General features: G+C 45.1%; 1 protein-coding gene across 2 annotated transcripts; it reads right to left on the bottom strand.

The window, feature by feature from the left end:
- Positions 1-1648: 1648 nt before the first annotated feature.
- ODC1 (ornithine decarboxylase 1) lies at positions 1649-11121 on the bottom strand. Of its 2 annotated transcripts, none has more exons than XM_086745362.1 (11): positions 10856-11121; positions 8004-8149; positions 7661-7834; positions 7320-7492; positions 6894-7028; positions 6655-6736; positions 6240-6323; positions 4911-5073; positions 4711-4823; positions 4207-4421; positions 1649-2126 (listed from the first exon to the last, which is right to left on the bottom strand). In XM_086745362.1, the coding sequence occupies exons 2-11, from the start codon at positions 8103-8105 to the stop codon at positions 1985-1987; spliced, it is 1383 nt and encodes a 460-aa protein (XP_086601488.1). In that variant the 5' UTR covers positions 8106-8149; positions 10856-11121; the 3' UTR covers positions 1649-1984. The 2 variants fall into 2 exon arrangements, with proteins under 2 accessions (XP_086601488.1, XP_086601489.1); XM_086745363.1 differs by lacking the exon at positions 10856-11121 and adding an exon at positions 10585-10646.
- Between the last annotated feature and the right edge of the window lie 2229 nt (positions 11122-13350).

The raw sequence follows: 13350 nt of genomic DNA, 5'->3' as shown, positions 1-13350 counted from the left end.
GTCTCAACCATCCTCAGCCTTCAAACAGGCAGGTTTAAGAAGTAGCTACATCTCCTTTAGACAACTACAGGCTTTCCAGGAGCACTTTTTCTGCATTTCTGTTAGGTTTTTTCCCACAGTTCAAATGCACTTAGCTCTCACATATTTAGATGTCAAGCTGTTACAGTATTAATTAATACAGGTTACCATTGATTCCTTTTGCTTTCATATGAAGAATCATTAAGTTTCCACACTAATTTGGAGAAGCTAAAAAAGAAACCCTGGTTTGGATGCAGGGAGTTTCTTTGAGATGAAGGCCATTGCTCCACTATGTGTATGTACTGAAGTTTGCATCAGTGTAGTTCAGTAGCCAAACAGCTGGCTCCTGTATGCATGAGAAAGGCAAGTGCTATTTCAGTCACAAGCTTGAAGGTAGGAGTGAAGGAAATAATAAAATAAAAAACCAAACAAACTTGGAATGCATCAAGAGAATCAGCAATGAGATACCATCGCTTCTGTTTACCCTACTAGTTCAGCTAGTGAAGAGTGTAGTCTCACCTGAAAGCACTGAACAGAGGTTAAACACTGTCTTTTACAACTGCTTTTAAGAAAATAGCTTTATTTCTCATCTTGCTAGAGCCACTGTTTATCAGCAATGCTACCCTTTGGATGACTCTTTAAATTTTAACACTTACTCTTAAGTTGGCTTAAGCTTTACATACTTAGTCAATACATTATTGTTTTCCTCTTCACACATCAGCCATTTGCTAAGGGATGCCTGCAATTCAGGACCTTCTGGCAAACAGAAGAGATCCAGATCTGGGACCAATTAGTTTGTCAGAAACAGTCCGCAATTTTAGTGCAACAAGTGGCAGCAAACTAGCACCAGGTTAAATTGAAGTCAGAATGCTCTACTCCAGTAAGCAGACTCACTGATTTTATCATCAACACACTCTGTATTAGCTCCTAGTATTTACTACTGTCATCTATCACATTTAATCCAAAGTCAGAAGTTTAACAGGTTAGCATGTATTTTCATTATGTTAATTAAGAGCTGCTAATTGTACTGTATGCACAAAGGATGTCAAGTTCCATCTCTTATCCATTTTATACTAAAGGTCTAGGCAACAAGGGTCAGAAAGTAGTTGTCACCTACTAGTCAAGCCAAGTAGTTTCAGCTTCTTAAGTGTTCCCATAACATATTTCAATCCTCACAGGCATAGCAAACAGCTTGTCAGTGGCAGTCAGAGCCTGTGCTGCATTATCTCGTTAATGACTAGATGTGTTTAAACAGCCATCAGTCCCAGCCACAGCAGTTACAGACCAATAGGAATAAAAACTGCGCTTAACTTGCAATAGGCAACTGTGTTAAGCCCATGTTCAATAGTGAAAGACAAGTGTGATTCCACAAGAATTCAGGTAGCGTTCAACTTCTTGATAATCAAGCTTTTCCTAGTCACACTTCAAAAACAACACAGTTTAGTTCCCCTACCCATTAAGGGGTTCCTTCACTTGAGTAAGTTGGGAGGGCAAGGGTAGGGGACGAGATGGCAATCGTGTAATTTATTAATAACCTCTAGTCTGCCTTCCTACATTTTGCCTTCATATATGCTATAAGAGCCATCCATGACAGATTATTTTTCTACAGATTAACCAAACACAGGACCAGTTATTTCAATATACTTTATTTTAAAACAGGTAGGTCACAAAACACTAGCTTAGCCCGTTCTGCCATACACAAGCTACAAATACTTGTTTGACAGGTGAGGGTCAGTCTTTAGTAGCATACATGAAAAGTGAATAAAAATCCATATAAAACAATATTCAAATAGTTTCCATAGGAACACAGATAATTGTGACCCATCTCCTAGTCATTTTTGTTGCATTTATGCCAAACCTAAACTTTAAAAAAAAACACTTAAAAATTCTAGCAAGAATTAAGTTAATGGTCCCCCAAATGCCCTAAATTCAATCACTAACCTTGCAGTTAATTACTAAATATTACCTATACATTAATACTAGCTGAAGCACAAGTTGCTGGATATTCAATTCCACTTTCCCAGGCACAAGAGAGTGGCAGACTAGCAACGTCCTGCCCCTCCACTTCAGCTAGGAACCCTTGCTCCTTGATCTGCTGCATGAGTTGCCTAGAAAGAAAAAGAGAAAAGGAAAAGCAACAATCAAGAGAATTTCACTACAATGTGACAAAAAAAAAAAGTGGCTTTTTTTTTTTTTACACTGCTGGGAGCATGAAATCAACTCTTTACTCATCCTCTGCAATCCAAACAATATTACTAGAGGGGAAAAAAAAAACCCCACAAAAAAAACACACACACAAAAAAAACACAACAACAAAAAAACCCACAAAAAAACCCAAACAAACAAAAAACCCACCCCACCCCCCCCCCCCCCAAAAAAAAAAAAACAAACCAAAAACAACAACAAAAAAAAACCCAAGGCAGAATTCTGTGCAGGTCACTTGTGGCTGGCTAGGTGTACCAGGCTGGTTTCACCATTTCTGGGTAAGATCTAGATCTGCAAAGGCACACCTGTTTACCTGCAGCTACATCTGTATAGCAGATGCTGTACAGATTTAATGACTTAGTGCTCAGTAGCTCAGAATTTCAGATCTATGTCACTGACTATCCATTATCTCATACTCTCACATTCCTGGGTAACTTGAATCAAATATAAGTATGGATGACAGACAAGAAATGTAAAGGAGCTGACCAGTGAGAACCATGCAACTCTCTCCACACTCAGATAGGAGTTGTACTGAAAAACAATCTCAGAAGAACTTCAGTTGACTGAATTTTTAGACTTTGTTGTCTTATACTACATGCAAAGCAAGAACTTGTGCTACCATATGGCTCCCCATATACTACTAGCTTTTAGACACATACAGTCACCTTGTCTCTTATCTTTCAGTTGCCTAGCCACAAATTTAGTTGTACACCTTTATACAGGTAGATTATGCTCCATAAAGCTTTTGCCTGTCCTAAGAAGATCTGCACCATAACTTCATTGATACATCCCCCTCAGTTAAGAGCCAGCTTGTATCACAGAATTTTCTTGCCAAAACAGAAAACACAAAGGGTCCTGCAGGGCTGAAAGAGGGCTGTAGCCCTGGATGATGGTTATGTGTGCACAACTAAGCTCAGAAGGCCTCACACCAAGTATTACATTTTAACAGAAATCCACTGCTATAGTGAAAAAGCTAGTTATTCTCCTGCAGAGCTATTTTTAGTTCAAAGAAACACAATTTTGGAGTCTTATGGGAAGTCTAAAAGCTTAATTTTGTTTGAGGAACGCTTCAATCGACAGATTTCACTAAAGGAAAGAAACAATACCAGCCTTGCTTATAGAAGGTTATAGAGGCAAGGCTAGTATAAGAATGGAGGAAGCTTCCTGTTACTTTTATGGCAGGAATTCCCCTGAACGTAAGCATTTTCGGTAACTTCGAAAGCTATTCAACAGCAAAGTTAATCATGCTTTAGGGTAATACTGCTGCCTAAATGCTCTCTGCTAGTTCAGTAGGCAGACTTCAATACAGAGGTAAGGGCTTCCTCTTACAGGAAACCCCACTTTTACAGAAGATGCAATCCATTAGCCTGTCTTGCACAGGACAGCATCTAGGTTATTTTAAACTGTTTAAGGTGCAGTTTTGCAGTACCCTTGCACTCAAGAGGCAGTCCTGCTTTCTTTGCTTACCTGTTTAACAACTGCCCATGGAGATCTAGCACTTGGCACTGAGCAGGGAGCCAGAGCTCAACCTAAACCAAGGGACAGCTCTCAAGCACACAGATCCTATTGTGAAGCAGCACTGCTGAGCGTTCCTGCATCCTGTAGTCACGATTTAGCAAGCTATCAATTTAGAAGACAGCACACTATTAGAAGTGTGATTGACTGGTCCCTGACTACTGGTCACAGAAGCTAACCGTAATAGAAGCCCAGGTTAAGGGAAAGACTCCTAACATCACCCCTTTAAAAGCCTCTCCTGCAAGTGAGTACATCTGAGAAAAGAGTAATTGGTAGTGTTAGCATTGTTCTAAGCACACAGCAAAAACCTTCAGAGGCATTGCCTTCTTCCACACCACAAGGAGATTTTACAAGAACTGTGGCACCGAAACTATGCCCATTTGTTGCGGGGCAGCCAAGTGACATAAGCTATTCACTACAGTCATCTGTATCAAAAGCACTGATGGAACAAGATACTTAATTACTAACCAAGTTGGTCTTGACATCACATAGTGTATTGTTGGCCTCTGGAATCCATTGAAAGTAGAAGCTGCTGCAACAGTATAGGCACCCATGTTTTCAAACAGGATCCAGTCACCAACTTGCAACTCTGGCATATTAAAACGCTCAACGATACGATCTAGGCCGTCACATGTTGGTCCCCATATGCTGCAGGAATAGCAGCTGTCATCTGGTTTAGGCCGCTAAAGAAGGGAGTTGAGTATAATTAGTTTGACTATCAAAACAGAGCTTCCAGAAGCAATATCATAATTAGTATAACATTCCACCTTGCAGAGAAGAGGAGGAAGAGATGCTTGCAGCAGGTCCTTCTCCACCCTTGGCTTGGAATTAATTCCATTGCATTCTTCATGAGTCAAATGCCAAATTCTGGCAACATGAAGGGAGCAGTGAACTGAGAAGCGACTGCTGTGACAAGGATTCTCTTACATCCACGATACATGGCTAGTATGTGATACCTCTGAATGAGCATACCTTTTGCAGAACTGGTTTAACATGTGCGTGATCATACAAGATGCAGTTGAATGATCCATAAACTCCATCATTCACATAGTACATAAGAGTTTTGTCATTTGCATCATCTTCATCTGGAAGAAGTTGAGATATCCATAAGAGAATGCTTGGAAAGAAACACACAGTTGGCTAGAAGTAAGATTAGGTCTAGACTTACATACCATCAGAACCTGTTTGTTCCTTTAATACAATTTTTTTTGCAATGATGTTGACTGCCAGTGTGAATGCTGACGCAACATAGTATCTTCCCGGCTCTGCAATAATACTTATTCCAGAATCTGAAGGAAAGTATTTATCCAGTGCTGGGTTAATTACACTTGTGATCTAGGGAAGAATCAGTTGCCAATATTAGAACTTCAGCAGTTACTCAGGTGCTATTTTAGAAGTTTGAGATTAAGTCAGACTTTCATGCTCACAACGATATATTGGTTAAGTGCATAACTACCAGCGTATTGTAATCTCTATCCATCGCTTTTACTTTATTTTCCCATTTGAAGTTCTGTTTGCGATTAAGTTTGCACAAAGCAACACAAGCAGAAATCACTCACAGCTTAAAAATATAAGTCACCAAATAAACAGTTCATGTTTGATTCTAAAGTATATCACACCTCCTAGACTCCGTAAACCAGCATTAATGCCCTGCAAATCCCCACACTTCAATTTTAATTTCTAGTCCGCTTGTAGTTCCTGAAGTTATCAGTGATTATTAAGCTGCCTCCAACCACAGCATGACTGTGTTATATGCCATGGAGCTCAATCACAACATCATTTGCTCTCGATGCTTCACGTAAGCCAATACTGCCTTACAAGAAGCCAGCCTTCATTAAGAAGTATTACTAGTGAGATAACGTTAGCCTATATTACTAGCAGAAAACTCACTTTATGTAACTTATTTGCTGTCTCCTTGTGTAAATATGTAACACCATTAAACACCACGTTAGGTTAGACTGGCAGGTGCTCTGACAACACTGCTCTAAATGAAAGTCCCATTAATATCCAGTCACCTTGTCTTTTCTGACAGCAGAACTATTTCTGTGTGAAAGCAGACTGGAGAACACTGATCAATTAAAAGTGATCCAAAAGCTAGTTTTGAATCATATCAGACACTGATCTAGTTTCCTGCTACCCAGAAGGAGCAGTATGGGTTCAGGACTACCTCTTCCCTCTATTTGGGAGCACTGCCAATCTAGATAGTCTGAAGTACAGCGTCAACTGGAAGAAGTCTATGCCAGTAAGAATCAAGCCTGCAATTAAAACCTGCTTCACAAGTTTGATATCTCTGCATGCTTATGCAGTCATTTAGCTATGTATCTAATGGGTTCATCTAATTTTCAGATTAATTCCTCTTTTCCTTAAATTAAATTGCTGACCAGGCAGACAAGTTTTCTTACAAATATGTCTGCATACAAATAGAAAAAGCGAGATTTGTTTAATCCAAATCAACATTCAAAAAGATTCCACAACCTGAGAAGTGCTTAGGAAAGCTATACCTCTTCAAATTTAAGCTTAACATCTTCAGAGCCAGGGAAGCCACCACCAATATCAAGCAGATACATATCGAAGCCAAGTTCAGCCTAAAATGAGATTAATGACACTGTCAAGAAAGCAGTTTTTAGTTCATCATTTTAGCTTAAAAAGTAATGTACAGTAATTTCATTAATACTTGGAACAGAGCTAACTCATTGTATTCAAGTACTAGTCACTTGAGTTTGAGCTGCTGATTTTAGCGCATCTGTAGATTAGTTTTGCAGAAGTGGTCAAAGTAAGCTATCATGACCTTAAAAATTCCAACAACATGAAATTAGCAACTTAGCTAGCTTGTAACTCTGTAACAGTTTTCCACTTGATTCAGTTTTGCCACAACAGCTGAGCAGTAGTTCCAGAGAAAAGTAGAACTAGACTTACTCCCATATCAAACACACAGCGGGCATCAGAAATGGCTTGAACAAAGGTCTCTGGGTCTGTACATCCACTTCCAACATGGAAACTGGGAAGTGATACAAAATATCAGTGGCTATTTGGCAAATGATTCAAGAAGTTTATACAAAACTCAAGTCACCATATGCAAAGGCATCGCTATTGTCAGGTAGACCATTTAAAGAAATCTTATTTAATATGACTCTATTTTGATATTATTGACTCACCTAACTCCAATGATAGCAAGGTCAAGTTCTTTTGCGCGCTCCAGAAGCAGCCTGCTAGTCTTAAGTGTAGCTCCAAATTTAACACTCAGACGACAAACTGCTTTGGAGTCATCAGTTGTAATGCGTAAGACTAACCTAGAAACAGGAAAAAACGAGGGTTTAAGTTCCAGTATAAAAGACATCGTTGTTAGGCAGGTACGACCTTAGAATGAGACTGAGCTTAAACACACCAGCTTTCCTGTCTGTCTCTTCCTAGTGTGCCAGTAAGCTATATACAGGATTGGATTTCACTGGCTAAAAGTAGGTTTATTTTCTCATAACTTTGCAGCCTATCTTAACTAATGAAGACCAAGTTTCAGATAACAGCAGGTGCTTCCATAACTTGGGAACCCAAGCAAGAATTATAGAACAATTAGCATAACTTACTTGGCTTTTGGATGAGCCCTCGCAACTTTCATTAGTTCTACTTCACTATCAAATGTCATCATCTGTACACCACTGCTGGCAGCATGTTTGATTTGAGATACTTGTTTGCAGGGATTTGCATATATTATTCGCTCAGGAGGTACACCAATGCCCTGTACCAGCTGTATTTCCGTCTGAAGAAAGAACAGATTACACTCGTGAAAGATATTTCTAGACAGATAGTCACACTGATCAGTACCACAAAGGCAGCACTGCTTGTTTATGCTTAGTTTTGTATGAACACATCTTGTAAAGCTGAACACATACTAACGTCACAGATCAGAACACAGACAAGATCTTACCTTACTGGCGCAATCAAATCCTGCACCAAGAACAGCAAGTGTCTTCACTACAGCTTTGCTGTCGTTACATTTTACGGCATAGAAGGGAGTTACTCGAGGAAGGGCTTTGTGCCATCGCATGTGCTTCTTTACAATATCCCCAAGATCAGCAACATAGAAGGCATCTTTATCATCCTAGAGCAAATACACATCTTAAAGTTACAAACAACAGATAACAGGATAAACTCAGAGGTCAGCATCTGAGGAGGAGGTTGCCTTGCAAAAGATCTGCAAAGACAACTTGTTCCACTAGTTTATAAATTTGTAGCGTCATGAAATGCAGTGATTTTCCGATCATACTTACAGAAGATGACACTTCATTTATTTTTTGGTCAACAATATCCTTGGCAGTAAAGCCTTCATCAAGGAAGGTGAATTCAAATTCTTCATTGCTGAAGCTACTCATGATTTCCAAGATTTCCAGTTTACGTGATAGGACTTGGGTACAAACTGTTGATAAAAAAAACCCCACCCTATTACTTCATTTAAATTCATATGGTTTACATTCACTACTTCACTTAAATTCATATAGTCACGATATGACCACTATATCGTGGTCATATAATCTAGAATTATACAACTCCTACAGTGATCACTAATAGCAGCATAAATTAGGAACTCACACAGATGACAGATCAGATTTAATCAGAACCAAGTAGGTACTCCACAAAACAATCTTGCTAGCCTGAAGGCAAATTGTTCTCTGTTCAGCAGCTCTGTGATGTACTCACCCTATTCAAAGTGGGGGGGGGGGGGAATCAAATAAATGCTGTCAGATAGTATTAGTGTAAGTCCCTGGAAGTTTCCACTGCCTTTTTCTTCACTTCCACATCAGAGCTGTTAATATTATGGCTAGTGCCAGTGTCAACCTACTCACCATTTTTTTTTTTTTAAACAAATCTTAAGCACTATTGTAGCTTGCCAGCTTCTGGGCAAAGGGCTTACATGATACTACAGACAGAATCTGAGGACGTTACCGACTTCTGAGAAGTAACAACTCTCACTAGGGTCAAAGCCAGTTGAATATCTGAATTCTCACTACAGTTCAGACTATGCATAAACCATCCATGAGATCAAGGCTTTCCTTGAAGTTGCTCTGTTGGTGGTTAGAGCTTCCCTGTTCTACCCAGGACCTCCAGGCTACATGAAAAAAAGAAAACCTCAGCTGTCAGGAGCGGCAGATGCACACTAAAAGAGCAGTTCCTAACTGCAATCTGCAGACAAAGTCTTAACAGTGATCCAAATTAACACTTTATAACAGGATTTTTATTACAGCAGTCGATAACAAATGCTCATTGTTAACAGAAGTCTACCTGCCAAGTAGAAAGTCCCTTGAGAACAAGAACTAAAGAGCAAAAGCACATTCCTTTGCCATCCAAGACCTATGAAGTCCATGGTAAAGTGTATGAGTCATCCTTTTAGTGGGTAGTCCAAATAGAGAATGACAGTCTACTCCTTAAGCTGTTATCTCAAGCAGAAGCATGTGCTGCCTTTTAAAGGCCTCAACATTTCTAGTGACTCACTCTTAGAGAAGTTATGGTTCCATGGAACCACGTCCAGCCCTCTTCCCTCTCTCAGCATTTTTTTTACACTCAATCTAGTCATACAGATTTGGACTGAAGATCATGCAAACTCCAATTTATTCACTAATCTTTAGTTACATCACTGTTTGTTCATTTTAGTTTCGAAAACACTGGCTATAAACCATATGAAGAATAACACACTTTCTAGAAGTTACAGATTAATGAGGTTCCAAGACCAACAGAATCATTCATTCCATACACTGCGTATACTAAAATCCACTAAACTTTATCTACTGAATACCTCTGAAAAGTCAGCGATTACACAACTCCATTTCAACCTTCAGAAACATATGGCACCTGAACAGCCAGTGTCAAGAACTACTCCACATCTGTTGATCAATTTTCACTTATTGGAGACAAACCAGGTTTGTGATTCAAACTAGATTAAGCTTTAACTCTAATGAAATAAAACCCAAGAATCCTCTGAGCTTCTTTCTCCCCCCTGCTCTCATTCACATGCAGTGTTAATTCTCCCTGGAGCGAGATTAAAGCCTCCTCTTAAAAGCCTCTCTGAAAGGACCTTAAGGGAAGAGCAAATTAAACACTTCTCAGGAAGCTGTCTGTTACCAAAGAGAAGCCGCATCTTATCGCAGGATGATTTCAACAAGATGTTGCAGCTTTGCAGAAGGCAGTTCAGGGACTGGTTAAGAGAAGTGAACACCATCAGGAAGAACTTACTTTATCCTCCCCCTTTGCACAAGGCTGCATGAAAAGCACTTTTCCTGTTAAGCTCTAAAAGGGGGACAACTTTAACTGGTCACAGCAGACTTTCTTAAGAAGTTCTTGCAAGGTTTTAGTCTCTGCCTTATTGCAGAGTGTAATTACACAGAACACAGACAACACACGATCACGGAGATGCAGGCTGCAGCCTCCCAGCGTGTGTTTCCGTTCGGACTGTGTGCAAGGTGCCTGCAGCCTCCCAGGAGAAAGGCAATTTCTGCCCCTCCAGGAGCTGTTCTCCAGAACATTCCCTTATTGAGCAGCTGTATTTAGACACAGCTGAGTCACGCCTGCAGGCTCCGTACCCAAATAGCAAAGCTGCGCCCAGCCGGGCAGCCCGCGGCGCTCCGGCCCCGCCGTTGGCGGCCCGCTCGCTGCGGGGCAGGGAACGGCGGGGCGCGAACCCGCCAGCCTCTGACGATGGCTGTTCGCCCTTTGCCAAACCCGGCCTGGCCCTGCAGTTTGGCCCCCGTCTCCAGCCCCGAGACCCTCGAGGGGCTCCCGCCTCAGGCCGGGCCCCACGCGGGAGCGCCGGGGGAAGGGGCCTGCGTGAGGGCCCGGAGCCATGTTCCTGCCACGCACCTGCCTCTCCCTCACCCGGAAACAGCCCGGCGGGGCCGCTCCCGGGACGCGCCGCCAACACCGCCCTAGGCAAACCGGCCCGCCCGCCCGCCGCCGCCGCCCCGCTGGGGCCGGGGATTCCCCGGGCGCGGAGGGAGGCTCCGTGCCCGGCCCGGCCCCGCTTTGGCAGCGGCCCCGGCGACACGTGGCTCCGCGCCGGCCGGCTTCCGCCACGCTCGCCCGCCTCGGCCCCTTCCGCCCGCTGCGCCGCGCTCCCCGCCGCCCGCCTCACCTCAGGCAGCGCTGGCGGCAGCCGGTCCCCTCGCTCCGAGCCGCCTCCTTCTGCTGCTGCTGCTGCTGCTGTGCGGCCGCGGTGGCGGGCGGGAGGCGCCCTGCCGCCTGCGGGGGGGCGGAGGGGGGGGAGCGGGGCGAGCTGGGCGCCGCAGCTGACAAAGCGTCGCCACCGCCGCCGCGCTCCTATATATAGGGCAGCCGGCGTCGCTATGGCAACGCACCAGCTCAAACCAGCCCCGATCGGCTGGGACCGGGTACACACTCTGGCCAGCCGCTATTGTGACGTCGGCGGCGAACATGCACACGCCCCCTCCTGTCTGCTCCGCCCACCTCGGCCCCTGGCATGCGCTGAGCGCGTCGGGTCTCTGCGGCGGGTTCCGCTGCGGCTCCCCTGTGCGCCGCCCCCCGCCCCGCCCCGCCGTGTCCCCTTGCCCCGCGGGGTCCGCGGTCCCGCAGGGCGATGTGCGCGGTCCCGGCGCTGCGCACTTCCAGCAGGTGTGCTGCCCGCCGAGGATGTTACCCCAGCCCTGCCCGTGGCACTGACCGCCTGCTTTTAACTGCGCTTTCTCTTTGGCGCGGATACCTGTATCCGCTGTGAGGTTACTTTGTCCCCCTGTGTGCTGGCTTGTGAGCGGGTAAAAATTCCACGCTTCTTTTAGCCTGTTTCTGTTTTAGCCCTTAGAACCACTGCGCTTTCCACCCCAGCCAGGACAGGCGCTTTCTGCCCCCCTCTCTAAACAGCTCAAGTCTCACCCCGCGGTAGACGCAACCCCATGGGGACTGAGTCCCACTCCTGCCACTGTACGCGGGAGCTCTGACGGATGGGGCTGCCCTCACCATGCCAAAACCAGAAGTTTTACACCCTGCCAGCTCTGGGGTGTTTGTTAAGAAAGGCGGGAAAACTTTCAGCAGCCCACGCTGCGGGACAGAGCTCAGGGCGCTCCAGCTCCCGTCTTCAAATCACCCGTGGCTGTTTCAAAGAGCTCTATTAAGAGCTGTCTTAAGAGCTAACAGAGGGCAGTGGCTTTCTGAAGGCGGAGATATTTGGCCAGCTTCTGCCCTTACGCAGAGCTGGTGGGTGGGCACCAGGCCGTGGGGAAAACCCCACGCTGGGAAAGGTGATGGGGAATGCTGGCCGCTGCGGGGTGTGGGATCCTCTCGTGGAAGCCCGGAAAAGGCTGCACACACCGCCCTTGGAAGTCCCATCCTCCCATCTCTGCCACCAACGTGTTTTGGGCAGAAGCGGATGGATGGGATGTCCTTGTGCCCCCCAGCTCCCTGGCTGCCGGAGCTGGGTCAGTGGGAAGGGGGTGCCAAGGCTGTGTCTGTGCAAGAATCCCTTGAAGGAGTAAAATGAAGGAAAACACCATGATCAAGCAGATAAGAAACAAAAGGCAAGTTGGGCCACAGCCAAAAGAAATGTCTGGGGACAAAGCTGGCTTTGGTTAAAATAATTAAATGAAAGAAGGAACAAAAGCTCCTAAAAGTATTTTAAAAATATATTTAGAGTGTGTGTATGTGGCCACACAAGCAGGCGCAAACTGGGGAAAGTTTTCTAAATCACAGCAAGTGGGCAGTGAGGAAAAGCGTCCCAGTGTGTAGCATCCGCATCAGCTGGTCCCCAGGGCGCTGCCTTTCCTCCATGGCTATTCCCAGCATAGCCCGAGTGTTGCCTGTGCTGAAGTAGCTCATCGAAAACCCAGAGGAGTTTCACACTGCCTCCCTTGGCAGTGAAGGGGGCAGATGATGGGGCCTGCAGGCCTCTAGATTTGTCTCCGTAGGCAGCAGATGCAATTTAGGTGTCAGAAAAGTGGCTGGAGAGGGAAGCAAAGGGCCACCACTGCAGGAGCCCAGCTGCTTGCTGAGCTGGCAGAAAAGTGGGAGCTGGGGCCAGGATGGTGATGGTGGCCATCATCCGGCCCCAGCCTTCCACCACATCCACAGCACTGGCCATGGTCCCGCCGTCTCCCCTTCCACCCTCCAGCTGCGACTGGAGGAGAGCCCATGGCTCTGTCCCCACTGGGGTCCGGGTTGACCAGCCTTGGCCGACGCAGGAAGGCGGCCGCCAGTGGGAGGGCACCAGCACGGCTCTGGTACGGATATGGGATGACATGGAGCCATACCTGAGCCTGGAGAGCCATAGTAGCAATTGACTGGGCTCGGAGCAAAAAGAAGCAGCAAGAACCACTCCGGGGTGCAATTATCTGATGAACTGACGTGTTCGTTAGCTGTTTGCAGGTGATTAATAGTGATGTTATATCAGCTTCTCAAAAGGATGGGATTACCAAAATGTTTTATCCCCATCCCAATTTTGTTTCTGGAGGCTTCTTGAGAGCTGCTGGTGGCAAGGGCTGACTGTCAGGGGCACAAGGTTCGCAGGAGGTGCCTAAGTACAGGAAGGGAAGGGGTTTGGCCCAGTGTCTCCGTGCCGGGGATGAGCCAAGGACAGCTGTCATGCACATCAGGCAAGAGCAAGGAGGCACATCCTTCACT

Source organism: Chlamydotis macqueenii, chromosome 3, assembly GCF_036417535.1.
Source record: "Chlamydotis macqueenii isolate bChlMac1 chromosome 3, bChlMac1.mat, whole genome shotgun sequence".
NCBI classification, from domain to species: domain Eukaryota; kingdom Metazoa; phylum Chordata; class Aves; order Otidiformes; family Otididae; genus Chlamydotis; species Chlamydotis macqueenii.
Note: the sequence above shows the minus strand (reverse complement) of the source record. Positions and strands in the feature narration are given on the sequence as shown.

Excerpts from the sequence above, each read along its gene's own strand:
- ODC1 (XM_086745362.1), bottom strand. The coding sequence starts at position 8,105 with ATGAGTAGCTTCAGCAATGAAGAATTTGAATTCACCTTCCTTGATGAA. Across the intron at positions 7,493-7,660 it reads GATTTGATTGCGCCAGTAAG|ACGGAAATACAGCTGGTACA; the intron begins GTAAGATCTTGT and ends TTCTTTCTTCAG. Across the intron at positions 6,737-6,893 it reads CTTGCTATCATTGGAGTTAG|TTTCCATGTTGGAAGTGGAT; the intron begins GTGAGTCAATAA and ends ATCACTTCCCAG.